General features: G+C 40.4%; 1 protein-coding gene across 4 annotated transcripts in view; it reads left to right on the forward strand.

The window, feature by feature from the left end:
* LOC106598556 (F-actin-uncapping protein LRRC16A) overlaps positions 1 to 17,555 on the forward strand; it is a 286,920-nt gene that overhangs the window by 189,675 nt on the left and 79,690 nt on the right. For all 4 annotated transcript variants that reach the window (XM_082975967.1, XM_082975965.1, XM_082975966.1 and 1 more), the window contains exons 18-19: positions 2,140 to 2,221; positions 2,660 to 2,759. In XM_082975967.1, the coding sequence (XP_082832093.1) occupies positions 2,140 to 2,221; positions 2,660 to 2,759 (182 nt within the window). The remainder of the gene's footprint in view (positions 1 to 2,139; positions 2,222 to 2,659; positions 2,760 to 17,555) is intronic.

A 17,555-nucleotide genomic window follows, 5' to 3' on the forward strand; every position in this document is an offset into this window, starting at 1 on the left:
CTATAATTCCAGCTAACTCCTGGCTGTAATTCCAGGCTAACTCTTGGCTATAATTCCAGCTAACTCCTGGCTGTAATTCCAGGCTAACTCTTGGCTGTAATTCTAAGCTTCTCCTTACTGCTTTCTCTGGTGTTGTCATTCAGTTACACCCATCATCATTCCATCATCATTCCATCATTATTCCATCATTATTCCCTTCATAAACTGTTTCTCAATTATAAACAGACATGGCATGTTTTTAACATCTCATTGTATTGCTTCACCCTCCCTGCTTTTTCTAACATGTCTGTTGGTGGTGTTGTACCATAGACGGTGTGGTATCTTCCTCCATTTTAGTTCTCCCTCTTTATCTACACATCTATTGTTATCCCAGCCCTAGGGAAGCTGCTGTTCTGTATCTACATCTATTGTTATCCCAGCCCTAGGGAAGCTGCTGTTCTCTATCTACATCTATTGTTATCCCAGCCCTAGGGAAGCTGCTGTTCTCTATCTACATCTATTGTTATCCCAGCCCTAGGGAAGCTGCTGTTCTCTATCTACATCTATTGTTATCCCAGCCCTAGGGAAGCTGCTGTTCTCTATCTACATCTATTGTTATCCCAGCCCTAGGGAAGCTGCTGTTCTCTATCTACATCTATTGTTATCCCAGCCCTAGGGAAGCTGCTGTTCTCTATCTACATCTATTGTTATCCCAGCCCTAGGGAAGCTGCTGTTCTCTATCTACATCTATTGTTATCCCAGCCCTAGGGAAGCTGCTGTTCTCTATCTACATCTATTGTTATCCCAGCCCTAGGGAAGCTGCTGTTCTCTATCTACATCTATTGTTATCCCAGCCCTAGGGAAGCTGCTGTTCTGTATCTACATCTATTGTTATCCCAGCCCTAGGGAAGCTGCTGTTCTCTATCTACACATCTATTGTTATCCCAGCCCTAGGGAAGCTGCTGTTCTGTATCTACATCTATTGTTATCCCAGCCCTAGGGAAGCTGCTGTTCTCTATCTACATCTATTGTTATCCCAGCCCTAGGGAAGCTGCTGTTCTCTATCTACATCTATTGTTATCCCAGCCCTAGGGAAGCTGCTGTTCTGTATCTACATCTATTGTTATCCCAGCCCTAGGGAAGCTGCTGTTCTCTATCTACACATCTATTGTTATCCCAGCCCTAGGGAAGCTGCTGTTCTCTAGCTACATCTATTGTTATCCCAGCCCTAGGGAAGCTGCTGTTCTCTATCTACATCTATTGTTATCCCAGCCCTAGGGAAGCTGCTGTTCTCTATCTACATCTATTGTTATCCCAGCCCTAGGGAAGCTGCTGTTCTCTATCTACATCTATTGTTATCCCAGCCCTAGGGAAGCTGCTGTTCTCTATCTACATCTATTGTTATCCCAGCCCTAGGGAAGCTGCTGTTCTCTATCTACATCTATTGTTATCCCAGCCCTAGGGAAGCTGCTGTTCTCTATCTACATCTATTGTTATCCCAGCCCTAGGGAAGCTGCTGTTCTCTATCTACATCTATTGTTATCCCAGCCCTAGGGAAGCTGCTGTTCTGTATCTACATCTATTGTTATTCCAGCCCTAGGGAAGCTGCTGTTCTCTATCTACACATCTATTGTTATCCCAGCCCTAGGGAAGCTGCTGTTCTGTATCTACATCTATTGTTATCCCAGCCCTAGGGAAGCTGCTGTTCTCTATCTACATCTATTGTTATCCCAGCCCTAGGGAAGCTGCTGTTCTCTATCTACATCTATTGTTATCCCAGCCCTAGGGAAGCTGCTGTTCTGTATCTACATCTATTGTTATCCCAGCCCTAGGGAAGCTGCTGTTCTCTATCTACACATCTATTGTTATCCCAGCCCTAGGGAAGCTGCTGTTCTCTAGCTACATCTATTGTTATCCCAGCCCTAGGGAAGCTGCTGTTCTGTATCTACATCTATTGTTATCCCAGCCCTAGGGAAGCTGCTGTTCTCTATCTACATCTATTGTTATCCCAGCCCTAGGGAAGCTGCTGTTCTCTATCTACATCTATTGTTATCCCAGCCCTAGGGAAGCTGCTGTTCTCTATATACATCTATTGTTATCCCAGCCCTAGGGAAGCTGCTGTTCTGTTTCTCATATCTCATCTTGTCTCTCTGTTGACAGCTCAGGTCCGGGGGGTCACAGATCCTGGAGGGATGCATCGCTGAGCTCCCCAACATCTCCAGTCTGGACATCTCTGACAACGGTAAGACTCTATCTAGCTTCTCTATATCTATAATGTTAAGACAGCATCTCCAGTCTGGACATCTCTGACAACGGTAAGACTCTATCTAGCTTCTCTAGATCTATAATGTTAAGACAGCATCTCCAGTCTGGACATCTCTGACAACGGTAAGACTATATCTAGCTTCTCTATATCTATAATGTTAAGACAGCATCTCCAGTCTGGACATCTCTGACAACGGTAAGACTCTATCTAGCTTCTCTATATCTATAATGTTAAGACAGCATCTCCAGGCTGGGTGTAGTCTTTTTCTCCAGCCCAACAAACCCAGTAGTGCAGCTGACTCGACTAATATAATGATTCATTTAAAGTCTGTGATTAGCTGATTGGTTGAATCAGATGTGTTACTGCTTTGGCTCCCAGAATGCCCTTTAGATGATTGGTTTGTGTTTCCTCCAGGTCTGGACTCTGACCTGTCCACTCTGCTGGTGTGGCTGGCCAAGAACCGATCCATCCGACACCTCTCACTGGGGAAGAACTTCAACAACATCAAGTCCAAGTACGACTGGGGGGGGGCTAGGCCAGCACTGGGGGGGGGGGGCTAGGCCAGCACTGGGGGGGAGGCTAGGCCAGCACTGGGGGGGGGGGCTAGGCCAGCACTGGGGAGGGCTGGGTCAGGACCAATATCCTTACTGTCTGGCTGGAGTTGGAAGCATTCACACAACACATCCCATACATACACTTAACATACACACAACACATCCCATACACTTAACATACACACAACACATCCCATACACTTAACATACACACAACACATCCCATACACTTAACATACACACAACACATCCCATACACTTAACATACACACAACACATCCCATACACTTAACATACACACAACACATCCCATACACTTAACATACACACAACACATCCCATACACTTAACATACACACAACACATCCCATACACTTAACATACGCACAACACATCCCATACACTTAACATACGCACAACACATCCCATACACTTAACAAACGCACAACACATCCCATACACTTAACATACGCACAACACATCCCATACACTTAACAAATACACTTAACATACACACAACACATCCCATACACTTAACATACACACAACACATCCCATACACTTAACATACACACAACACATTCCATACACTTAACATACACACATCACATCCCATACACTTAACATACGCACAACACATCCCATACACTTAACATACGCACAACACATCCCATACACTTAACATACACACAACACATCCCATACACTTAACATACGCACAACACATCCCATACACTTAACAGACACACAACACATCCCATACACTAAACAGACACACAACACATCCCATACACTTAACATACGCACAACACATCCCATACACTTAACATACGCACAACACATCCCATACACTTAACATACGCACAACACATCCCATACACTTAACAGACACACAACACATCCCATACACTTAACAGACACACAACACATCCCATACACTTAACAGACACACAACACATCCCATACACTTAACAGACACACAACACATCCCATACACTTAACAGACACACAACACATCCCATACACTTAACAGACACACAACACATCCCATACACTTAACAGACACACAACACATCCCATACACTTAACAGACACACAACACATCCCATACACTTAACAGACACACAACACATCCCATACACTTAACAGACACACAACACATCCCATACACTTAACAGACACACAACACATCCCATACACTTAACATACACACAACACATCCCATACACTTAACAAACACACAACACATCCCATACACTTAACAAACACACAACACATCCCATACACTTAACAAACACACAACACATCCCATACACTTAACAAACACACAACACATCCCATACACACAACACATCCCATACACTTAACATACACACAACACATCCCATACACTTAACAAACACACATCCCATACACTTAACATACACACAACACATCCCATACACTTAACAAACACACATCCCATACACTTAACAAACACACATCCCATACACTTAACAAACACACAACACATCCCATACACTTAACAAACGCACAACACATCCCATACACTTAACATACACACAACACATCCCATACACTTAACAAACACACAACACATCCCATACACTTAACATACACACAACACATCCCTTAACAGACACACAACACATCCCATACACGTAACAGACACACAACACATCCCATACACTTAACATACACACAACACATCCCATACACTTAACATACACACAACACATCCCATACACTTAACAAACACACAACACATCCCATACACTTAACAAACACACAACACATCCCATACACTTAACATACACACAACACATCCCATACACTTAACATACACACAACACATCCCATACACTTAACAGACACACAACACATCCCATACACTTAACAGACACACAACACATCCCATACACTTAACAGACACACAACACATCCCATACACTTAACATACACACAACACATCCCATACACTTAACAAACACACAACACATCCCAAACACACAACACATCCCATTCACTTAACATACACACAACACATCCCAAACACTTAACATACACACAACACATCCCATACACTTAACATACACACAACACATCCAATACACTTAACATACGCACAACACATCCCATACACTTAACAAACGCACAACACATCCCATACACTTAACATACACACAACACATCCCATACACTTAACATACACACAACACATCCCATACACTTAACATACGCACAACACATCCCATACACTTAACATACGCACAACACATCCCATACACTTAACAAACGCACAACACATCCCATACACTTAACATACGCACAACACATCCCATACACTTAACAAATACACTTAACATACACACAACACATCCCATACACTTAACATACACACAACACATCCCATACACTTAACATACACACAACACATTCCATACACTTAACATACACACATCACATCCCATACACTTAACATACGCACAACACATCCCATACACTTAACATACGCACAACACATCCCATACACTTAACATACACACAACACATCCCATACACTTAACATACGCACAACACATCCCATACACTTAACAGACACACAACACATCCCATACACTAAACAGACACACAACACATCCCATACACTTAACATACGCACAACACATCCCATACACTTAACATACGCACAACACATCCCATACACTTAACATACGCACAACACATCCCATACACTTAACAGACGCACAACACATCCCATACACTTAACAGACGCACAACACATCCCATACACTTAACAGACACACAACACATCCCATACACTTAACAGACACACAACACATCCCATACACTTAACAGACACACAACACATCCCATACACTTAACAGACACACAACACATCCCATACACTTAACAGACACACAACACATCCCATACACTTAACAGACACACAACACATCCCATACACTTAACAGACACACAACACATCCCATACACTTAACATACACACAACACATCCCATACACTTAACAAACACACAACACATCCCATACACTTAACAAACACACAACACATCCCATACACTTAACAAACACACAACACATCCCATACACTTAACAAACACACAACACATCCCATACACACAACACATCCCATACACTTAACATACACACAACACATCCCATACACTTAACAAACACACATCCCATACACTTAACATACACACAACACATCCCATACACTTAACAAACACACATCCCATACACTTAACAAACACACATCCCATACACTTAACAAACACACAACACATCCCATACACTTAACAAACACACAACACATCCCATACACTTAACATACACACAACACATCCCATACACTTAACAAACACACAACACATCCCATACACTTAACATACACACAACACATCCCTTAACAGACACACAACACATCCCATACACGTAACAGACACACAACACATCCCATACACTTAACATACACACAACACATCCCATACACTTAACATACACACAACACATCCCATACACTTAACACACAACACATCCCATACACTTAACAAACACACAACACATCCCATACACTTAACATACACACAACACATCCCATACACTTAACATACACACAACACATCCCATACACTTAACAGACACACAACACATCCCATACACTTAACAGACACACAACACATCCCATACACTTAACAGACACACAACACATCCCATACACTTAACATACACACAACACATCCCATACACTTAACAAACACACAACACATCCCAAACACACAACACATCCCATTCACTTAACATACACACAACACATCCCAAACACTTAACATACACACAACACATCCCATACACTTAACATACACACAACACATCCAATACACTTAACATACGCACAACACATCCCATACACTTAACAAACGCACAACACATCCCATACACTTAACATACACACAACACATCCCATACACTTAACATACACACAACACATCCCATACACTTAACAGACACACAACACATCCCATACACTTAACAGACACACAACACATCCCATACACTTAACAGACACACAACACATCCCATACACTTAACAGACACACAACACATCCCATACACTTAACAGACACACAACACATCCCATACACTTAACATACACACAACACATCCCATACACACAACACATCCCATACACTTAACATACACACAACACATCCCATACACACAACACATCCCATACACACAACACATCCCATTCACTTAACATACACACAACACATCCCATACACTTAACAAACACACATCCCATACACTTAACAAACACACATCCCATATACTTAACAAACACACATCCCATACACTTAACAAACACACATCCCATATACTTAACAAACACACATCCCATACACTTAACAAACACACATCCCATACACTTAACATACACACAACACACCCCATACACTTAACATACACACAACACACCCCATACACTTAACATACACACAACACACCCCATACACTTAACATACACACAACACATCCCATACACTTAACATACACACAACACATCCCATACACTTAACATACACACAACACATCCCATAAACTTAACATACACACAACACATCCCTTAACATACACACAACACATCCCATACACTTAACATACACACAACACATCCCATACACTTAACATACACACAACACATCCCATACACTTAACAAACACACAGCACATCCCTTAACATACACACAACACATCCCATACACTTAACATACACACAACACATCCCTTAACATACACACAACACATCCCATACACTTAACATACACACAACACATCCCTTAACATACACACAACACATCCCATACACTTAACATACACACAACACATCCCATACACTTAACATACGCACAACACATCCCATACACTTAACATACGCACAACACATCCCATACACTTAACAGACACACAACACATCCCATACACTTAACAGACACACAACACATCCCATACACTTAACAGACACACAACACATCCCATACACTTAACAGACACACAACACATCCCATACACTTAACAGACACACAACACATCCCATACACTTAACAGACACACAACACATCCCATACACTTAACAGACACACAACACATCCCATACACTTAACAGACACACAACACATCCCATACACTTAACAGACACACAACACATCCCATACACTTAACAGACACACAACACATCCCATACACTTAACAAACACACAACACATCCCATACACTTAACAAACACACAACACATCCCATACACTTAACAAACACACAACACATCCCATACACACAACACATCCCATACACTTAACAAACACACATCCCATACACTTAACATACACACAACACATCCCATACACTTAACAAACACACATCCCATACACTTAACAAACACACATCCCATACACTTAACAAACACACAACACATCCCATACACTTAACATACACAGAACACATCCCATACACTTAACATACACACAACACATCCCATACACTTAACAAACACACAACACATCCCATACACTTAACATACACACAACACATCCCTTAACAGACACACAACACATCCCATACACGTAACAGACACACAACACATCCCATACACTTAACATACACACAACACATCCCATACACTTAACAAACACACAACAAATCCCATACACTTAACATACACACAACACATCCCATACACTTAACATACACACAACACATCCCATACACTTAACAAACACACAACACATCCCATACACTTAACAAACACACAACACATCCCATACACTTAACATACACACAACACATCCCATACACTTAACATACACACAACACATCCCATACACTTAACAGACACACAACACATCCCATACACTTAACAGACACACAACACATCCCATACACTTAACATACACACAACACATCCCATACACTTAACATACACACAACACATCCCATACACTTAACATACACACAACACATCCCATACACTTAACAAACACACAACACATCCCAAACACACAACACATCCCATTCACTTAACATACACACAACACATCCCAAACACTTAACATACACACAACACATCCCATACACTTAACATACACACAACACATCCAATACACTTAACATACGCACAACACATCCCATACACTTAACAAACGCACAACACATCCCATACACTTAACATACACACAACACATCCCATACACTTAACATACACACAACACATCCCATACACTTAACAGACACACAACACATCCCATACACTTAACAGACACACAACACATCCCATACACTTAACAGACACACAACACATCCCATACACTTAACAGACACACAACACATCCCATACACTTAACATACACACAACACATCCCATACACTTAACATACACACAACACATCCCATACACTTAACATACACACAACACATCCCATACACTTAACATACACACAACACATCCCATACACACAACACATCCCATTCACTTAACATACACACAACACATCCCATACACTTAACAAACACACATCCCATACACTTAACAAACACACATCCCATATACTTAACAAACACACATCCCATACACTTAACAAACACACAACACATCCCATTCACTTAACATACACACAACACATCCCAAACACTTAACATACACACAACACATCCCATACACTTAACATACACACAACACATCCAATACACTTAACATACGCACAACACATCCCATACACTTAACAAACGCACAACACATCCCATACACTTAACATACACACAACACATCCCATACACTTAACATACACACAACACATCCCATACACTTAACAGACACACAACACATCCCATACACTTAACAGACACACAACACATCCCATACACTTAACATACACACAACACATCCCATACACTTAACAGACACACAACACATCCCATACACTTAACAGACACACAACACATCCCATACACTTAACATACACACAACACATCCCATACACTTAACATACACACAACACATCCCATACACTTAACATACACACAACACATCCCATACACTTAACAAACACACAACACATCCCAAACACACAACACATCCCATTCACTTAACATACACACAACACATCCCAAACACTTAACATACACACAACACATCCCATACACTTAACATACACACAACACATCCAATACACTTAACATACGCACAACACATCCCATACACTTAACAAACGCACAACACATCCCATACACTTAACATACACACAACACATCCCATACACTTAACATACACACAACACATCCCATACACTTAACAGACACACAACACATCCCATACACTTAACAGACACACAACACATCCCATACACTTAACAGACACACAACACATCCCATACACTTAACAGACACACAACACATCCCATACACTTAACAGACACACAACACATCCCATACACTTAACATACACACAACACATCCCATACACTTAACATACACACAACACATCCCATACACTTAACATACACACAACACATCCCATACACTTAACATACACACAACACATCCCATACACACAACACATCCCATTCACTTAACATACACACAACACATCCCATACACTTAACAAACACACATCCCATATACTTAACAAACACACATCCCATACACTTAACAAACACACAACACATCCCATTCACTTAACATACACACAACACATCCCAAACACTTAACATACACACAACACATCCCATACACTTAACATACACACAACACATCCAATACACTTAACATACGCACAACACATCCCATACACTTAACAAACGCACAACACATCCCATACACTTAACATACACACAACACATCCCATACACTTAACATACACACAACACATCCCATACACTTAACAGACACACAACACATCCCATACACTTAACAGACACACAACACATCCCATACACTTAACAGACACACAACACATCCCATACACTTAACAGACACACAACACATCCCATACACTTAACATACACACAACACATCCCATACACTTAACATACACACAACACATCCCATACACTTAACATACACACAACACATCCCATACACTTAACATACGCACAACACATCCCATACACTTAACAGACACACAACACATCCCATACACTAAACAGACACACAACACATCCCATACACTTAACATACGCACAACACATCCCATACACTTAACATACGCACAACACATCCCATACACTTAACATACGCACAACACATCCCATACACTTAACAGACGCACAACACATCCCATACACTTAACAGACGCACAACACATCCCATACACTTAACAGACACACAACACATCCCATACACTTAACAGACACACAACACATCCCATACACTTAACAGACACACAACACATCCCATACACTTAACAGACACACAACACATCCCATACACTTAACAGACACACAACACATCCCATACACTTAACAGACACACAACACATCCCATACACTTAACAGACACACAACACATCCCATACACTTAACATACACACAACACATCCCATACACTTAACAAACACACAACACATCCCATACACTTAACAAACACACAACACATCCCATACACTTAACAAACACACAACACATCCCATACACTTAACAAACACACAACACATCCCATACACACAACACATCCCATACACTTAACATACACACAACACATCCCATACACTTAACAAACACACATCCCATACACTTAACATACACACAACACATCCCATACACTTAACAAACACACATCCCATACACTTAACAAACACACATCCCATACACTTAACAAACACACAACACATCCCATACACTTAACAAACACACAACACATCCCATACACTTAACATACACACAACACATCCCATACACTTAACAAACACACAACACATCCCATACACTTAACATACACACAACACATCCCTTAACAGACACACAACACATCCCATACACGTAACAGACACACAACACATCCCATACACTTAACATACACACAACACATCCCATACACTTAACATACACACAACACATCCCATACACTTAACACACAACACATCCCATACACTTAACAAACACACAACACATCCCATACACTTAACATACACACAACACATCCCATACACTTAACATACACACAACACATCCCATACACTTAACAGACACACAACACATCCCATACACTTAACAGACACACAACACATCCCATACACTTAACAGACACACAACACATCCCATACACTTAACATACACACAACACATCCCATACACTTAACAAACACACAACACATCCCAAACACACAACACATCCCATTCACTTAACATACACACAACACATCCCAAACACTTAACATACACACAACACATCCCAAACACTTAACATACACACAACACATCCCATACACTTAACATACACACAACACATCCAATACACTTAACATACGCACAACACATCCCATACACTTAACAAACGCACAACACATCCCATACACTTAACATACACACAACACATCCCATACACTTAACATACACACAACACATCCCATACACTTAACAGACACACAACACATCCCATACACTTAACAGACACACAACACATCCCATACACTTAACAGACACACAACACATCCCATACACTTAACAGACACACAACACATCCCATACACTTAACAGACACACAACACATCCCATACACTTAACATACACACAACACATCCCATACACACAACACATCCCATACACTTAACATACACACAACACATCCCATACACACAACACATCCCATACACACAACACATCCCATTCACTTAACATACACACAACACATCCCATACACTTAACAAACACACATCCCATACACTTAACAAACACACATCCCATATACTTAACAAACACACATCCCATACACTTAACAAACACACATCCCATATACTTAACAAACACACATCCCATACACTTAACAAACACACATCCCATACACTTAACATACACACAACACACCCCATACACTTAACATACACACAACACACCCCATACACTTAACATACACACAACACACCCCATACACTTAACATACACACAACACATCCCATACACTTAACATACACACAACACATCCCATACACTTAACATACACACAACACATCCCATAAACTTAACATACACACAACACATCCCTTAACATACACACAACACATCCCATACACTTAACATACACACAACACATCCCATACACTTAACATACACACAACACATCCCATACACTTAACAAACACACAGCACATCCCTTAACATACACACAACACATCCCATACACTTAACATACACACAACACATCCCTTAACATACACACAACACATCCCATACACTTAACATACACACAACACATCCCTTAACATACACACAACACATCCCATACACTTAACATACACACAACACATCCCATACACTTAACATACGCACAACACATCCCATACACTTAACATACGCACAACACATCCCATACACTTAACAGACACACAACACATCCCATACACTTAACAGACACACAACACATCCCATACACTTAACAGACACACAACACATCCCATACACTTAACAGACACACAACACATCCCATACACTTAACAGACACACAACACATCCCATACACTTAACAGACACACAACACATCCCATACACTTAACAGACACACAACACATCCCATACACTTAACAGACACACAACACATCCCATACACTTAACAGACACACAACACATCCCATACACTTAACAGACACACAACACATCCCATACACTTAACAAACACACAACACATCCCATACACTTAACAAACACACAACACATCCCATACACACAACACATCCCATACACTTAACAAACACACATCCCATACACTTAACATACACACAACACATCCCATACACTTAACAAACACACATCTTATACACTTAACAAACACACATCCCATACACTTAACAAACACACAACACATCCCATACACTTAACATACACAGAACACATCCCATACACTTAACATACACACAACACATCCCATACACTTAACAAACACACAACACATCCCATACACTTAACATACACACAACACATCCCTTAACAGACACACAACACATCCCATACACGTAACAGACACACAACACATCCCATACACTTAACATACACACAACACATCCCATACACTTAACAAACACACAACAAATCCCATACACTTAACATACACACAACACATCCCATACACTTAACATACACACAACACATCCCATACACTTAACAAACACACAACACATCCCATACACTTAACAAACACACAACACATCCCATACACTTAACATACACACAACACATCCCATACACTTAACATACACACAACACATCCCATACACTTAACAGACACACAACACATCCCATACACTTAACAGACACACAACACATCCCATACACTTAACATACACACAACACATCCCATACACTTAACATACACACAACACATCCCATACACTTAACATACACACAACACATCCCATACACTTAACAAACACACAACACATCCCAAACACACAACACATCCCATTCACTTAACATACACACAACACATCCCAAACACTTAACATACACACAACACATCCCATACACTTAACATACACACAACACATCCAATACACTTAACATACGCACAACACATCCCATACACTTAACAAACGCACAACACATCCCATACACTTAACATACACACAACACATCCCATACACTTAACATACACACAACACATCCCATACACTTAACAGACACACAACACATCCCATACACTTAACAGACACACAACACATCCCATACACTTAACAGACACACAACACATCCCATACACTTAACAGACACACAACACATCCCATACACTTAACATACACACAACACATCCCATACACTTAACATACACACAACACATCCCATACACTTAACATACACACAACACATCCCATACACTTAACATACACACAACACATCCCATACACACAACACATCCCATTCACTTAACATACACACAACACATCCCATACACTTAACAAACACACATCCCATACACTTAACAAACACACATCCCATATACTTAACAAACACACATCCCATACACTTAACAAACACACAACACATCCCATTCACTTAACATACACACAACACATCCCAAACACTTAACATACACACAACACATCCCATACACTTAACATACACACAACACATCCAATACACTTAACATACGCACAACACATCCCATACACTTAACAAACGCACAACACATCCCATACACTTAACATACACACAACACATCCCATACACTTAACATACACACAACACATCCCATACACTTAACAGACACACAACACATCCCATACACTTAACAGACACACAACACATCCCATACACTTAACATACACACAACACATCCCATACACTTAACAGACACACAACACATCCCATACACTTAACAGACACACAACACATCCCATACACTTAACATACACACAACACATCCCATACACTTAACATACACACAACACATCCCATACACTTAACATACACACAACACATCCCATACACTTAACAAACACACAACACATCCCAAACACACAACACATCCCATTCACTTAACATACACACAACACATCCCAAACACTTAACATACACACAACACATCCCATACACTTAACATACACACAACACATCCAATACACTTAACATACGCACAACACATCCCATACACTTAACAAACGCACAACACATCCCATACACTTAACATACACACAACACATCCCATACACTTAACATACACACAACACATCCCATACACTTAACAGACACACAACACATCCCATACACTTAACAGACACACAACACATCCCATACACTTAACAGACACACAACACATCCCATACACTTAACAGACACACAACACATCCCATACACTTAACATACACACAACACATCCCATACACTTAACATACACACAACACATCCCATACACTTAACATACACACAACACATCCCATACACTTAACATACACACAACACATCCCATACACACAACACATCCCATTCACTTAACATACACACAACACATCCCATACACTTAACAAACACACATCCCATACACTTAACAAACACACATCCCATATACTTAACAAACACACATCCCATACACTTAACAAACACACAACACATCCCATTCACTTAACATACACACAACACATCCCAAACACTTAACATACACACAACACATCCCATACACTTAACATACACACAACACATCCAATACACTTAACATACGCACAACACATCCCATACACTTAACAAACGCACAACACATCCCATACACTTAACATACACACAACACATCCCATACACTTAACATACACACAACACATCCCATACACTTAACAGACACACAACACATCCCATACACTTAACAGACACACAACACATCCCATACACTTAACAGACACACAACACATCCCATACACTTAACAGACACACAACACATCCCATACACTTAACATACACACAACACATCCCATACACTTAACATACACACAACACATCCCATACACTTAACATACACACAACACATCCCATACACTTAACATACACACAACACATCCCATACACTTAACATACACACAACACATCCCATACACACAACACATCCCATTCACTTAACATACACACAACACATCCCATACACTTAACAAACACACATCCCATACACTTAACAAACACACATCCCATACACTTAACATACACACAACACACCCCATACACTTAACATACACACAACACACCCCATACACTTAACATACACACAACACATCCCATACACTTAACATACACACAACACATCCCATAAACTTAACATACACACAACACATCCCTTAACATACACACAACACATCCCATACACTTAACATACACACAACACATCCCATACACTTAACATACACACAACACATCCCTTAACGTACACACAACACATCCCATACACTTAACAAACACACAACACATCCCTTAACATACACACAACACATCCCATACACTTAACATACACACAACACATCCCTTAACATACACACAACACATCCCATACACTTAACATACACACAACACATCCCTTAACATACACACAACACATCCCATACACTTAACATACACACAACACATCCCATACACTTAACATACACACAACACATCCCTTAACATACACACAACACATCCCATACACTTAACATACACACAACACATCCCATACACTTAACATACACACAACACATCCCATACACTTAACATACACACAACACATCCCATACACTTAACAAACACACAACACATCCCATACACTTAACATACACACAACACATCCCATACACTTAACATACACACAACACATCCCATACACTTAACAGACACACAACACATCCCATACACTTAACAGACACACAACACATCCCATACACTTAACATACACACAACACATCCCATACACTTAACATACACACAACACATCCCATACACTTAACATACACACAACACATCCCATACACTTAACAAACACACAACACATCCCAAACACACAACACATCCCATTCACTTAACA

This window comes from Salmo salar, chromosome 05 (genome assembly GCF_965601325.2).
Source record: "Salmo salar chromosome 05, fSalSal1, whole genome shotgun sequence".
Lineage (NCBI taxonomy): Eukaryota > Metazoa > Chordata > Actinopteri > Salmoniformes > Salmonidae > Salmo > Salmo salar.